The 14,123-nt window shown below is 40.1% G+C and overlaps 1 protein-coding gene across 2 annotated transcripts in view; it reads left to right on the top strand.

Moving 5' to 3' along the window:
- The window catches only part of PPFIA3 (PPFI scaffold protein A3), a 460,187-nt gene that overhangs the window by 395,172 nt on the left and 50,892 nt on the right, over positions 1 to 14,123 (top strand). For both annotated transcript variants that reach the window (XM_089671605.1, XM_089671604.1), the window contains exons 20-21: positions 8,960 to 9,041; positions 9,227 to 9,427. In XM_089671605.1, coding sequence (XP_089527731.1) covers positions 8,960 to 9,041; positions 9,227 to 9,427 — 283 coding nt within the window. The remainder of the gene's footprint in view (positions 1 to 8,959; positions 9,042 to 9,226; positions 9,428 to 14,123) is intronic.

Below are 14,123 nucleotides of genomic sequence, written 5' to 3'. Positions count from 1 at the left end.
CCTATTTCATGCCAACAGATGGTACTTTAGGTTAATTTTTACATTTTGTGCCTATTCTTAGGCTTCATTAACACTGCCATTTCTGCATTTAGCTTTTCTAAACACAGGGGAAGTCATCCGGGAATTATAAAAAACTTTTATGCCTCCCCAGGTCCTTTTTTCCTGAGTTTAGATGTTTCAGCAGGTTTAGCCTCATTTACACTTGTTTAGTCATGTTTACATATGTTTAGCTGCGTTTAAAGTGTCTAATTGGATCATAAATGCACAGAATTCCATTTTTTCTAAACGCAGCTAAACTGACCACATCTAAACGTAGGTAAATGCGGTTAAAAAAGCATAATCTTCCACTTTTTTTTAACTGAAAAACTAATCAGTTGAAAGGACCTTAACATGCACAAAAAATGCAGCAAGCAGGATTTTTAAAAACGTAACTGAAACAAAATTGACCGGTGCAAAGAGTTCCATAGGATTTAGATTTTTGTTTTTACTGCATTGCAACAGAGCAGTGTGAAAGCAGCCAAAAATCCATAGGATTTAAAGGGATGCACTTTTCTTCCATTTTTTAAACTTAAAATTTGGTCAAAACTGTTCAGTGTGAAAGAGCTCTAAGACAGATGGTGTGTTGGCTGTCCGGCAAAATGTGTTGGAGGAGCCTGGTCTTAGGAGGAGCCGAGGCTAAGGCTACTAGTTTGGTAGCCCAGGAAATACTGGTCCTCTTGGAAGAAACAGAGATGAATGCCTTGTTGAGAGGAATTCTGTGATTTTGTAATGTAAACCTGCAAGAATTACCCATACATAACAGGTAGTCTGCATGTGCATAATATTAAAAAAAAATCTGAGGCAAATAAAATGAAATGTCAAAATTGTGTATTGACCTGTGCTACCCTTTTCAGAAGTAACTTCCTAAAGGCATACTAAGAAAAAGCATGGATTGAATAAAAAATTATAATTTTTCAGGATTAGCAGAAATATCATTTTTTTTCCACAAAATGAAGACATTTCCAAGGATTCTGTCCATTCAGTGGAGTGTATCTTAAGACATTCCGTCCACTTTTAAAGTCCATGCACACATTCTTTGTAACACACTACAGTTCACAGAGGTGAATGATCCGTGCAGTACATTTTTTTAGGAAAGTGTGGCATACAGCATCTTTGGTGCATTGCAGCCCATTCAAAATGAATGGGCTTCTTAACGAGATTAAAAAGACTTATTTTCTTAATGAGATTGTTAAGGCTGGCGAGGGAAGCTACCCTCTGCCTATACAACCACTTTATGGCCACATGTATAAAATACACAAGGACACACAATGCACAGGTGTGAAGGAGCACCCACAATGTAGAAGTAATGCAGTGGTCTGATCTTACAGAAATTTTAAACCATAACAAAGAACCAAAATGTCACGTATCCTACTGGCTTCTTATCACACAGCTCTATTTCCTCCTTAAGTCTAGGTTCACACCTAAGCGTTTTCTGCAGCATTTTGCAGAAACGCAGTACAGTCCATTTAACATGATTTCCTATGGGACATGTTCACACCTGTGCGTTTTCACCGGGTGCATTTTTTGGAAATGGTCAGGGACTTTTTTTTAAAAAGTTGCATTTTTGTTTCTATAGACTGCAATGGAAATGCTGCAGATAAGCATGTATTGTGTTTTTGCTGCGTTTTGCATTTTAAATGTGCCTAGCAACAAGAAAAAGAAAAAAAATGCAAAATCACATCAAAAACGCAATGCAGAAATGGCTCAAATGCAACCTGCATAAGTGTGAACCTAGCTTAAGGGACAGTTAACACCAGGCCATGCGCCTTATGCTCTGTATATGCTCCTATTAAAGTGCTCGTGCACTGCCCTGAAGCTGGCCAATTTCTACTAAACACATACTTGAAATCTAGATTTGAATATTTTTGGAATAGTTGGGAACACAAAGATGAGAGGGGGTTCAGAGACTGTAGGGTTGTGATTTTGGAGTGTTTTTTTAACTCTTCTTTTTTTTGAGAAAACCGTTCTAAAGCTTCTAGATCTATTGTGGCTGTTACTTAAAATCAAATTTTCCTAACCTGGGTATGTTCACTGATCGCTAGTCAGGAGGAAGGAACACATGGTGGTGATTTACTAAAACTGGAGAGTGCAAAATCTGGTGCAGCTGTGCATGGTAGCAAATCAGATTCTAACTTTAGCTTGTTCAATTAACCTCCCTAGTCTGATTATGTCAGTATTTCTGTGCTCAAAGTGGTACATTTTTTTGCATGGAAATATGTTGTTTTTTTATTGTAGGCCTGTAATTTTTAGGAATAACTCACTGAAATTTGTCCGAACAAGAGTCTAGTAAACATCCCGGGTATGATAAAATTTGAAACACGAAATGATAAATTATAATTTATTAATCATAAAAAATAATAATATAATAATAACTTTAATTCAATAATGTAATCAAACCAAAAACACTGAAATTTGAAATAGAGTGCCAAGTTTGCACATCACTGAGCTTAGTCGCAAAATCATTTTCCGTGTCTGATGACGAATTTCCCTACGAATCATCACTCAATTCTGCAAGTAGTTCTAATTTACTATCGCTGTTCTCTAGCTGGTCTAAAACCGCTTTTGACCTAAAGTGACGCTTTTTGGACGCCATGGATATTTCTCAGTTTCCAGGCAGAAAGAACAGTAAAAATGCAGGCAGGGCACAGGACAAAGCAGTAGGGACAAAATGTATAAGAAATGGTTTGATACAGTAATGTTTTACTATGTGGTTTTAGTGTATTGAGTGAATGTCACTTTTTGACATTTTTAAATTTCCTGCCGGTTACATCCCCCGTACGTCCCGACGTTGCAGGGAACGGAACACGGAAGACAGATGCCAGCATCGGCCGGAGGAGATGGCAGGGGATGCTGCAGGGGGGACATCGCGGGAGCGAAGGACTAGGTAAGTGCAGAAGGGATCCCGGAGCAACGCTGCATGTATTCCCGAGTGTAGCTCGGGGGTTACCGCTTGTGGTGCTGAAACTTTACCCCGAGCTACACTCGGGAATACCGCCAGGGAGGTTAAGCTTTGACAATAGAACCTGGAAGCTGATTGGTTTCTATGCAGTGCTTGCACCAGATTTTGCACAGTTTAAGTAAATCAGCCCCACAGAGTTTAAGATTCAGGAGTATATAACACACTGATTTAAAATGTCAGAGAAACGTAACGCACAGTTAGTAGTAGTTAAAGCACAGAGTTCAAGGGTCAGCAGTACGTAATGCACAGAGTGCCCCTCCCTCTTTCCCCAGAACAGATTCCCTCTTGAAGCTAAAATCCAATCCATACAAAAATTCCCATTTGTCCTGATAAAAATCCCACCCTCAAATCTCTTCTCCCATTAAGCCCAAATCATCCTCCTAAGTTAAAATCACCACCAGCATTAATACTGCATAAATGTGCTTACTTGACCTCAGATACAGTGGTGCCTGGAAGTGTGAGGAAAGTCCCTTCCAGGTCTACCCTTGGCTGTATTAGGGCTCTTCAGAGCAGATGAGCAGCATTGTCATTCTAGGGGGAGGCTAGTGTTAGAAACACTAGCAGATTTAAATACATTAACAACTTGAAGCCAAATTCCAGCTTATACTTTTTAAGGAGTTTCAGCAATTTACTGTTATAAACTTTGCTCTCCTATCCTGAACATACTAACCCTCTGATGCCCTTTGCACTCTTCTCATACCCATATTACCTGCCATCATACCCTTTGCACTCCTCTCTTGCACATACTGCCCCCCCCCCCCCAATCCCCATAACCTCTGTACTCCTCTCTTGCGCTGCCCCTTCCAATACCTTCAAGTCTCCTCTTCTTATACTGCTCTGCTGATACCTCTCATACTCTTCTCCTTCACATACTGCCTGTTATGATACCCTTTATACTCCTTTCCTGTACACACTGTTTTCCGAAAACAGCAAACCCAAATACTTCTGCGCTTGGGGATGGACTCAGCATAGGCTATGGCCACATCTCGGATGTCCTGGAATGTGCACTCCTTGCTGCTCTCAACGGACCGGAGAAGTCCAAATGCACTGGATATAAAGAAAACAAACAGAGGACGCAGCAGCCTAGTGCAAATTACCGTAAAAAATATTTATTGAAGAAGTAAAGATAGGTATCATACTTACAAATGACAATAATGTCAAAGGCACATAGTAATGAACAGCACTGTCCAATCCACACTACTTGACCATCTGTAATGGGAACCCTGGACTTCCAACAGGCTAATGCGTTTTGAGGGCTTGCCTCTTCCTCAGAGCCAACAAATGAAATGTCTGTACCCTCTCTTATATGCTCTCTAATGGCTATTTCTGAAGCTGCATGTTGGCCATCACTGACTCGCCCAGGGGCGGAGATAAGCGTCACATGAGCTGTTTTTTGGTGTTATACCTAGTACAAAATCTAACTTTGTTTGTATATTTGGTATTGGAGTCCTTTGTGCTTTGACTGGTATATGTAGTGACAGGGATGTTGGATTCCTATCCAAGGTAGTTTATTTCTACCTTTAGCCCTGCTGTGGGCAGCAGCAGGGCTCACCTGTCAGGTGAAGTAATTGGCGGCAGAGCTATAGCTGAATGCTTCACACAGTGCCAGCCTCTCTGCTGGTGATGCTGTCAATACCTGCTATAATTGGTCTGCCTGGGGAATTCTCCAAATCTTTTTGGATCTTGGGTATGTGATAAAAATATGGTGTCAATGGATGTTGTTTAAACAGAAACAAATTCTTGTTTTTGGATAATACCTTGTTTGCCAAGGCTTCATCCAGTAGCTCTCTCAAGGATTCCTTATATTTTGGCAAAGGATCTCTAGGGAGCTTTTCATAAGTGTTAGGGTCCCCTAACACTCTTTTGGCTTCAATGAGATAGGTATCTTAATCCTGGATGACCAGTCCAGCCCCTTTATCAGCTTGTCTGATAAATATGTCCTCCCTGTTTTTAATGTGGGTCATAGTAACTCCAAGATTTTCTCCTCCAGCTGTATGTGCGATGTCTTTAGGGCCTTTATTGTAATTATTATGCCCACAAATCTTAATATCCTCCAATACCATCTCATAAAAGGTGGGAATGAAATTCTCTTTTGCTTAAATGGGGAAAGAAGGTTGAGGAAGGTTTAAAATCAGTATGTATGATTTCATCCTTCTCTAATCTATGAGATATAATGTTGTGATCAAATTCAAAACCATCACACGCTCCCTCTTGGAGTAACCAATCCAACAAAGGGAGTGCAGGGTCATTACTGATGGAGCTGGTATTTATTAGCTCTTCCTAATGGAAATCAGCATCAGCTGGAGGCTCCTTTTTGAGAGTAAAATATCTCTTCACAGTTAAATTTCTGATGAACTTGTTTAAGTCTATGAATAATTAAAACAAATTGAAGAGTTTTATGGGGGCAAAGTTAAGTCCTTTGCGCAATAGATTAAGTTCTGTATCAGTAAACACTGATCTGGATAGATTATAGATTTATTAATACTGTTTATTCTTTTTATATATGATAACATTAATATATTTATATATTTATTATTATTAATTATTATTATTAATTTTCTTCATGTTATTTGGTGGTCATATCCATGTGATCTTTCACCGTAATTTTATTCTATTTATAAATACCATACAGAACCTTAGTTGTCAGTACAATTGTGTGCATATACATCTGTGTATGTGTTAACACTAGTGTATGCATATGTATATGTACACCATTCCTTCCTTTATAGTGCACCCCAGCTTATCCATTCAGTTATCATACACACTAGTTTTTCTATTTATTTTATCATTTATGTTTATCATGTTCATTATCTATCCTCAGCCATGTCATTGTAACAGAGATGGATGGCAGCTCGGTCTGGCTTGCTGGTCATTTGTAGTGACTGGTGTAGTGAGTTCCTCCACTCTGCAGGAGTTCCTGCTCCTGAGACTCGACCATCACGGTAGTGGTCAGGAGTCTGATGACTTCCCGGACCTGAGTGGAGCACACATTGCACCTGCCCTCCCCGGGGAGAGGAGTGGTCACCTGTTTTGTTAGCACGTGCCCATTGGCTCCTGGTGGAGCGCATTTGCACCCGCTCTTCCCAGTTGGAGGAGGCGGTCCTGCCACTTGGTGGAGCACATTGGCCAGCGTGTTAGAAGTGAGTCCGTGGACCGCACACGCTGGCATGTGTTCCAGCCATTAGAATGTGCAGACTGACATCTCAAAACTGCATCTCAGACTCAGCGGCCAGTACACAGAGCTGTGATGTTGACACTGCTACATTTGTAAAGGAGACTATTAGTCTCCTCTGTGTACATATATTTATATGAGAGCTATGCACTATGTCCCCCCTTCCACTTCATACATATCTTTTGTCATCAATCATTGTAATTTATAATAGCTTGAGCTGCAGGTGCAGATAGGCAGATAGATGGGCTACTATGGACTTGTACATTACACATTATGATGGAGTGTAATCAAACATGTATAATACACTGAAACAAATTTTCTATGTTCTTTTATGCATTTTATGATATTGTGTGGTCGTTTTATTATTTATCAAATACTTAGAACAAGCCATGGTATTGTTTATAAGGTGGTTGTGTTTATATTTATGATGCTTTGAAAGAACAGCTCATGTGACGCTTATGTCTTTCCCATGGGCAAGTCAGTGATGGCCCACATGCAGCTTCAGAAATAGCCATTAGAGAGCAAATAAGAGAGGGTACAGACATTTCATTTGTTGGCTCTGAGGAAGAGGCAAGCCCTCGAAATGCGTTAGCCTGTTGGAAGTTCAGGGTTCCCATTGCAGACGGTCACGTAGTGTGGATTGGACAGTGCTGTTCTTTACGATGTGCCTTTCAAATTATTGTCATTTTTGAGTACAATACCTTTCTTTATTTCTGCAATACATTTTTTTTACGGTAATGCACTAGGCCGGTGCGCCCTCTGTTTGTTTTATACACACTGTCTGCCATCATATCCTTCACAATCTTCTCCATATACTACCTGCTGTCATACCTTTTATACTTCTCGGCTTCAAATATTGCCTATCGTCCTACCCTCCACACTGAAGGTACTGCCAGCTAAAACAGTTCTTCAGCAATAATTGTAATATTCCCAGTCATCCAGAACAGGCAGACTTAAAGCAGTTGTAAAGACTCAAGGTTCTTTACCTTCATGCATTCTGTGCATGAAGGTAAAAAACCTTCTGTGCGCAGCAGTGCCTCCAGACCCCTGAATACTTACCTGAGCCCCATCGAGATTCAGCGATGTGCACAACAGTTTCGGCTGTCCTGGGTCTCTGCCTCCTTATTGGCAGAGGCAGCAAGTGGGAGCCAATGGCTCCCTCTGCTGTCAATCATAGCCAATGAGGAGGGAGGGGCGGCGATGTCAAGCCGCGGCTCTGTTTGTAAATGGACACACGGAGCAGCGAGTGCCCCCGTCAGAAAGGAGGAGCCAGGATAGCCTGTGGGGGACTCGAGAAGAGGAGGATCCAGGCTGCTCTGTGCAAAACAACTACACAGAGTAGGTAAGTATAGACATGTTTGTTATTTAGAAAAAAAAATGAACCTAAAGTTTTAAAGTGTTGCTGAACCCACAACAGTAAATTCAGTCTGTATATGAAGTAAAGCATGCTTGTTAAACTCATTGTGGAACCTAAGGGGTTAATCCTCTGTATTGTGTAAAAACATTGTTTGATCCTGACGTCTCTAATCCTCCCCTTCTTCCAGTGCCCACTGTTAGCTCCTAATGAGACATATCATGTGGAGTCACTCTGAACATACTCAGTTTGGTGTGTATTGCTAGAGAGTTTTTTTTGGGGGGGGGGTTTTCTTTGGCGAGTGCATGTGATCAGCACGGCCAAACAGCACCGTCAAGACAGAGGTCAGGGGTCCTGCATCATCCTAGAGCAGAAAGAAAACTCCTCATACAAGCTTTAACCAGTGCTCATCTGGACACTGATAGAAATCACACGACTGCTCTAACTGCTGATGAGAAAAGGAATTTAGCAGTTTATATTTACTAAAATAATTGTATTTCCATGTTGTGTGTACTATGGGAGACCAGATATAGTGAATGCAGGGTCCTGGGTTTAGTAACACTTTAATAGTACACTAGAGGACCACCACAGGACCTTTTATCATCCAGTAGTAAGAAAACTAGCCATTTACTGTCTTGATTAAAGTTCATAGGTTGCCCCAACTGCTTTAGAGTGGTTGTAAACCTCCACCATGAAATATGAACAAAGCATATCCCTCTATAGTGTGTACTTGTCTCAATTCAGAGCACTAAGTGTCATTTATCTCTACTGCCCTGTTCCTCTGCTATGTGCATGAGTCACGTCTGACAAGTTTTCTTGACACCAAAAGGTAAAAAGTTGACCTGGGAGGGAGCTCAAGCACACAGCCTCAGCTCTGTTGCTGTGTGAAGGGATGTGTGTGTCTCTTCCCTCCAATCAGCTCTCACTGAGCTCTGTAGAGTGTAACTTCAGCTTCCTGCTCCCTGCTTTCTGAAAGCTCAGATAAACTATAAATTCTGGACTTTGCATGGCTGTAGAGAAAAGAAGACTATAAATAAACAGGGCCAACTTATGTAGGAAGATTTTTTTAATCTCTGTGTATCACCTGAGGTTTATTGCTTCACTGGGTATGTGTAAGCATTTACAACCACTTTAAATTCGTTTTAGGATAAAGAAGTGCAGAAATTGTGTTTGTTCAGTCTTCTTACATTCTGTACCTAAGATTTGCAGACCTAAGAGAAAATACTTCAATGTGTTCATGAACAAAAGCCATGTCTATCTAAAACAGGAGATTGTATTGATTTGGATAAAACTAATGTATCCTGAAAATACAAAAAAATGCTCTGTTCTTTAAGGCTGACAGCCCCTTCTATTATGAAAAGTCTGGGAAGTGTGTAGTGAATTACTGCTGTTTAGTTGAAGTGTGAAAACTTAACTCTTGCCGTTTCTGTTTTAGACATGAACTCTTGGAAGAGGCCTGTCGACAAGGCCTTCCATTTGCTGCTTGGGATGGACCTACAGTTGTTTCGTGGCTGGAGGTAATGTTTAAATTGCATTTCATTGTATCTTCTTGACTTGGCTATCTTCAAAGACCAAGCAACAATATGAGCACTGTTTTAGCCATGAATAAATACTGAAGTAGAGAACTGATACAGACAGTATGATACTTAATGTTTCTGTAATGTACAATCACTGATCTGATGCTTTGTCCATGTTCTCTCAGCTCTGGGTAGGTATGCCAGCCTGGTATGTTGCTGCATGCCGTGCTAATGTGAAAAGTGGCGCTATCATGGCCAACTTGTCTGATACAGAAATTCAGCGCGAGATTGGTATAAGCAACCCTCTCCATCGACTGAAACTGCGCCTTGCCATCCAGGAAATGGTTTCCCTTACAAGTCCATCTGCTCCAGCCACGTCACGCACGGTAAGACCCCATGTTATGGTTGGTATATACAATTACAATGGTATTAAGAGCACTGGAAGCCCAACTCCAGCTAAAACCCTTTGTAGTTTTAGATAGTGGATAGTGTGAAAGTGTCTGTCTGGATGGCTGTATGTTGATGTTCTAGTTAGTGAGATTTTGCCCCCACTTCCTATTCCAAGAAACCCTATTACACAGGGTGGTACTGGGATCGGATGTGAATTGAAATTTCTTCAATAGGGACTTAAATAGGAATAATATCTGATAGAAGTTTTAGCTTTTCTCTGTATGAATTCTAAACATGCAGTATTTCTGCTGTACAAGCAAAAAAAAATGATCTAATCTTGAGCTAAATTTTCCTGTCCTCTAGATCCTTTATAGACCATTCAGTGTATTTTAGATGGATGGATGTAAGATCAATTTTAAATAAATATTACTGATATTATATATTTAAATCTATAATTTTATTGATGGGTTAAAGGGGATCTAACATCACAGCATACTCTTTCATTTTATAACATCCGCATTGTAATAGTAATACAAACAATAGGTTTTTTTTTCCAATAATTTTTATTCAATTTAAATTCTTCCAATAAACATAAAAGAAATATCATATGTAAGTTCGTTACAAAGATCCAAGATTAACCGCATATAACAAGCGTTCAGTTTACAGCAAATTATTATGTTACCAGTCAAGAAGAACATAATATAGTCATATTGTATAAATTATCCTGTTACCCCACATGGGCTCGGACTGTAATACTAGTTGCAAAAAAATATATGTTAACCATAGCAAAGATAACCAGGAAAAATCTTACAAAACATAATTTTTTTAGTAAGCTCTCTTAAATAGCTACCAGTTTTAGCAAACAATAGTTTTTTTTTGACAATCCAACATAAGCTTATTTGAAAAATCTCCTTTCATGCTTTGAGTGTGCTTCCCATCTGCTGGCCATCTCTTCAATTTCCTAGATTCCCTGCATGCTTTGCAGCTTCTTTTGAAATTCAATGTGGAAATGAAAATATGACGTTAAACTTTAACACAATCTAAAATGTATGTCCAGTTAAAATATTTTTCTTTTTTTCCATAATAAGTTTTCATTGTAAATTTTTTAATCGTAGATAACAGTGTTATACAACCATACAGTTGGGGTAGGGACAAGGGTCATCAAAGAAAAACAAAAAAATACAAAACAAGGCAAAAATTATATACATTTGTTTTTAAATATTAACAGCGAGTAGTTCTCCAAAATCAACCTCAGTGGTCCTGGGTGGCAGAAGGCATATGATCTGGCCTCAGAAAAGGGCTAGGAAGAGCCCATCTACACACTACCCCATCCCTCTGTACTTTGCCCACCCAGAAATGCCAGAAAGGAGTCCAAGCTTTGCTGAAAAAGGAAAACAGAAAAGGGGGGAGGGAGGAGGAGAAGAGGAAAACAGAAAAGGGGGGGAGGGGGTACTGGGAGCCAAGAGCACAAGAGAGTCAGTGAAGGGGTAGAACATGGAGAAATACTAATGGTATGCTGGACTGTGTCCTCCCAACTCCCATCCAAACTTATCAGCCATAGATCCCCACTGTGGACAGGGTGCCTCAACAGTTCACCAAATGTACATGTACATCAGTTGACACAGATCATGCACCTCGTGCACTGACGGTACCAGATGGCTTCCCCAAGGAACCACCCACAATGAGAATTCTGGGCTAAGACATGAGCTGTTTCTATTCGTCGGTCATTTCGTTTAATGACGTCAACAGGCTAATATGTTAGAATAGGCAGAAATTCTATCTAATTCTATCTAGTTAATTTAGCAACATAAACCATCTCCTCAAACCTGCCCAAGCGCACAAGCCATTCATGCACCCCTGGCAGTGTAGAATCCTTCCAGTGCATGGGGAGACACAACCGATCAGCATTAATCATGTGGAGTAGAAAAGAACAACTATACTGTTGAATATAAAGCTGAGTGTGATGCAGCAGGTGTTGGGCTGGTGAGAATTCAACATCATAGCCCACTACTCGAGAGAATGTTTCATGTACTGAGGACCAAAAAGTGTGAATGTGGGGGTAGCTTCACCAAATATGCATAAAAATACCTTCTGCCTCCCCACATCACCAACAGCAGTCAGAGGTTTAAAACATTTTTTGTTTGTTTTGGATAGAGTGGTGGGCGATTAAAACACTTCTTGGGATTTTATTGATATTCAGGGCTCTGTTATAAAGATTTCCTATCACTTACTGTCCTAGTGACAACACTTTTACCAAAAAGTGAGGGAAAATCTCCAACAGCCTTGCCAGCAGGAGTAAAAGGGGTTGTTCTTACTATAAAATCTATTTCTTGAAGTCCATTGAGGGATACAGGATTCTTTTCAGGGACCATAGATTTTATTGCCACATCCTAGAGGTGTGGACACTAGACACAAAAAATGTAGGCCAGCCCTACAGAGTTATAATGCCCCCTACAGATAAAATTGGAAAAGAAAACAGAAAACACAATAGAGATTGTCCTTGAGTATTGCTGGTGACATTTGCATAATGCCACACAAATTTTAAATATTTTTAATGTGCATCAGAAAAACTGTTGATGATATTAAAGGGAAAAACTACTTTACATTGGTGTCAAGTAGTATAAACTAATTTTGGGTATCAAAAAATGATGCTCCAAGACTTTTTTGGCAATTTAATTTTGCCAAAGACCACGTGAAGATGACAAAAACATCAAAGAGTAAGCTTTTAAAAGAAGGATAATACTATGTACAACAGTGAAAATAAGGAAAGTATCCCACTAGATTGAAGTAATGTGCTGAAACTCTAAACAAAAAGCTTGTTCTGTAATAGTCTGTCTATGTTATCTCTTTGCTCATACTGGGAATTTTAGATCCTATGGTGGAAGAAAAGCCTCTGGTACAGAGATTAGATTTAGTAGTGACAGAGGAGTGTGGCTCAACTCCTAAGCAACTGGCAATCTATAGCCAGATAATCATCTTCACTGTGCTGTCATGCCAAATCACCAGCATAAGCATGTTTCAGCCAGTGTTGCAACATGTGCCTCTATGTGATAAGCACAAAAATGCCAGTTGTTGGATTGTCACAAGGTCAGACCACCAACACTTGTCTCTACACACTAAAAACTGCTAACATCCAAAAACGGAGAAACTGTGTGTGAGAATGACGTTTTGGGCTTCCCAAAGGCAACTGGCTTGTGATCTGGGCAAAAGTGAAAATAGATATTGTTTGATAGAGGAAATATTGGTATGTGGTATGCTGGAAAAGGGTGACGCCATATCCACTGATACCTAGTGTGAGCCTTTTGGTCCAAATCTTCTCTTATAAGGTTTGAAACAAATCTGTAGTGTTTCTGAGATAGGTGGGTAGATAACATTTTTGAAGATGTTGGGCAATGGACTGGGATAGATTGTACGTTGGAGTTGATTCCTGAAATAATAGGCCTGCTGGAGGTTGGGGGTTGTGATGTATGTACCTTTGGAAAATGGTAAAAAAACATTAACTGTTGGGATTCTCTTTGATCAAGAAATTATTTTAATTTTTTTGGTCAGTATGTTTTGTGCTTGATTAAAGCAGTTTTGAAGCACTGTCAAAATGCCATGCATAATGTTTCCATAGCAGGTCTGTAGCTGCAAAATTGATAATGTTTGCTACGGGGTGAAACATGCTCTTTGGCTCCTAGTGTTTTGCAATTCCATTGCTTGGGCAATCCAAATATATTTGTGGATATTGTCTCTTCAAAGTAATGTTTTCTAACTGTAATTTCTTCAATGAAACCTGCCTGGTGTTTCCCCATTAAATGGTGGCCTAATAGAAGTGCTTACATACAGTCCTTGGAATCGGTTAAATATTTGGCTGACTTTTTTTGATGAAGAAATACAAACTAATGTTACTTTTGTTTTATTAAAAGCTGCATGGTGAGTATTCTGTTTAAAATGCAGCCAAGTGAAGTTTTCTGTGGGAAAAAAGCACTCTAAACTAGTGGTTTGTTTTTTGTTTTTTTTTTGCATTTAATGCTGCCTTGTGTTTTCCCTGTTCAAAATTTGGTCCAGTAATTTTTTTAAAATACTGTTTTTAGTTAGTGTATTTTGCTATCTCTTTTTCTGCAAAATAAATATACTCTCTAAAGTTGAATTTTTTATAAAGGGCCTGTTCACACCGAGCACTCATTGCCGTGCAGTGGGTTTTGACGGGGCAATTATTTGAGTTGAAAAATGCACCAGATCACGCAAAAAATATTGCTTTTAAAAATGCACTGCACCAAATCACATGGTACTGTTCTTGTTGAGCTCAGTTGCTACTATCCCCTATTCTTTGAGTGTTCCACTGTACAGAGGAGATCTGCTGACAAGTCCCCTCCCCCTGCAGACCTCCCCTTTTGCTGTGATCAGGGGCAGACTGACCATTTGGAAACTCGGGCACTGCCTCGAGGGCCTGGATCAGTAGGGTGCCCCATGAGATACCCCTGGTATCTTTTTCATAGGCTTTTTTGAGTTTGGGCAAGGACACAGGGGCCCCATGATCCCCTATTTCCCGGGGGCCCCATGAGTTGTCAGCCCACCCCTGGCTGTGATTAGAGTCTTGTGTATATGATTTACATGTGGGAGACCTGCTGACACAACCCCTCCACCTGCATTCTGCCCCCTCTTCCCTGAGTGAAGAGACCTGCTGACACACCCTCTCCCCTTGCATAC

Source organism: Staurois parvus, unplaced genomic scaffold (genome assembly GCF_062004578.1).
Source record: "Staurois parvus isolate SC_StPar_1 unplaced genomic scaffold, SC_StPar_1.0 ptg000108l, whole genome shotgun sequence".
Lineage (NCBI taxonomy): Eukaryota > Metazoa > Chordata > Amphibia > Anura > Ranidae > Staurois > Staurois parvus.
The sequence above is the reverse complement of the archived record's forward strand: the minus strand, read 5'-3'. Positions and strand labels throughout refer to the sequence as shown.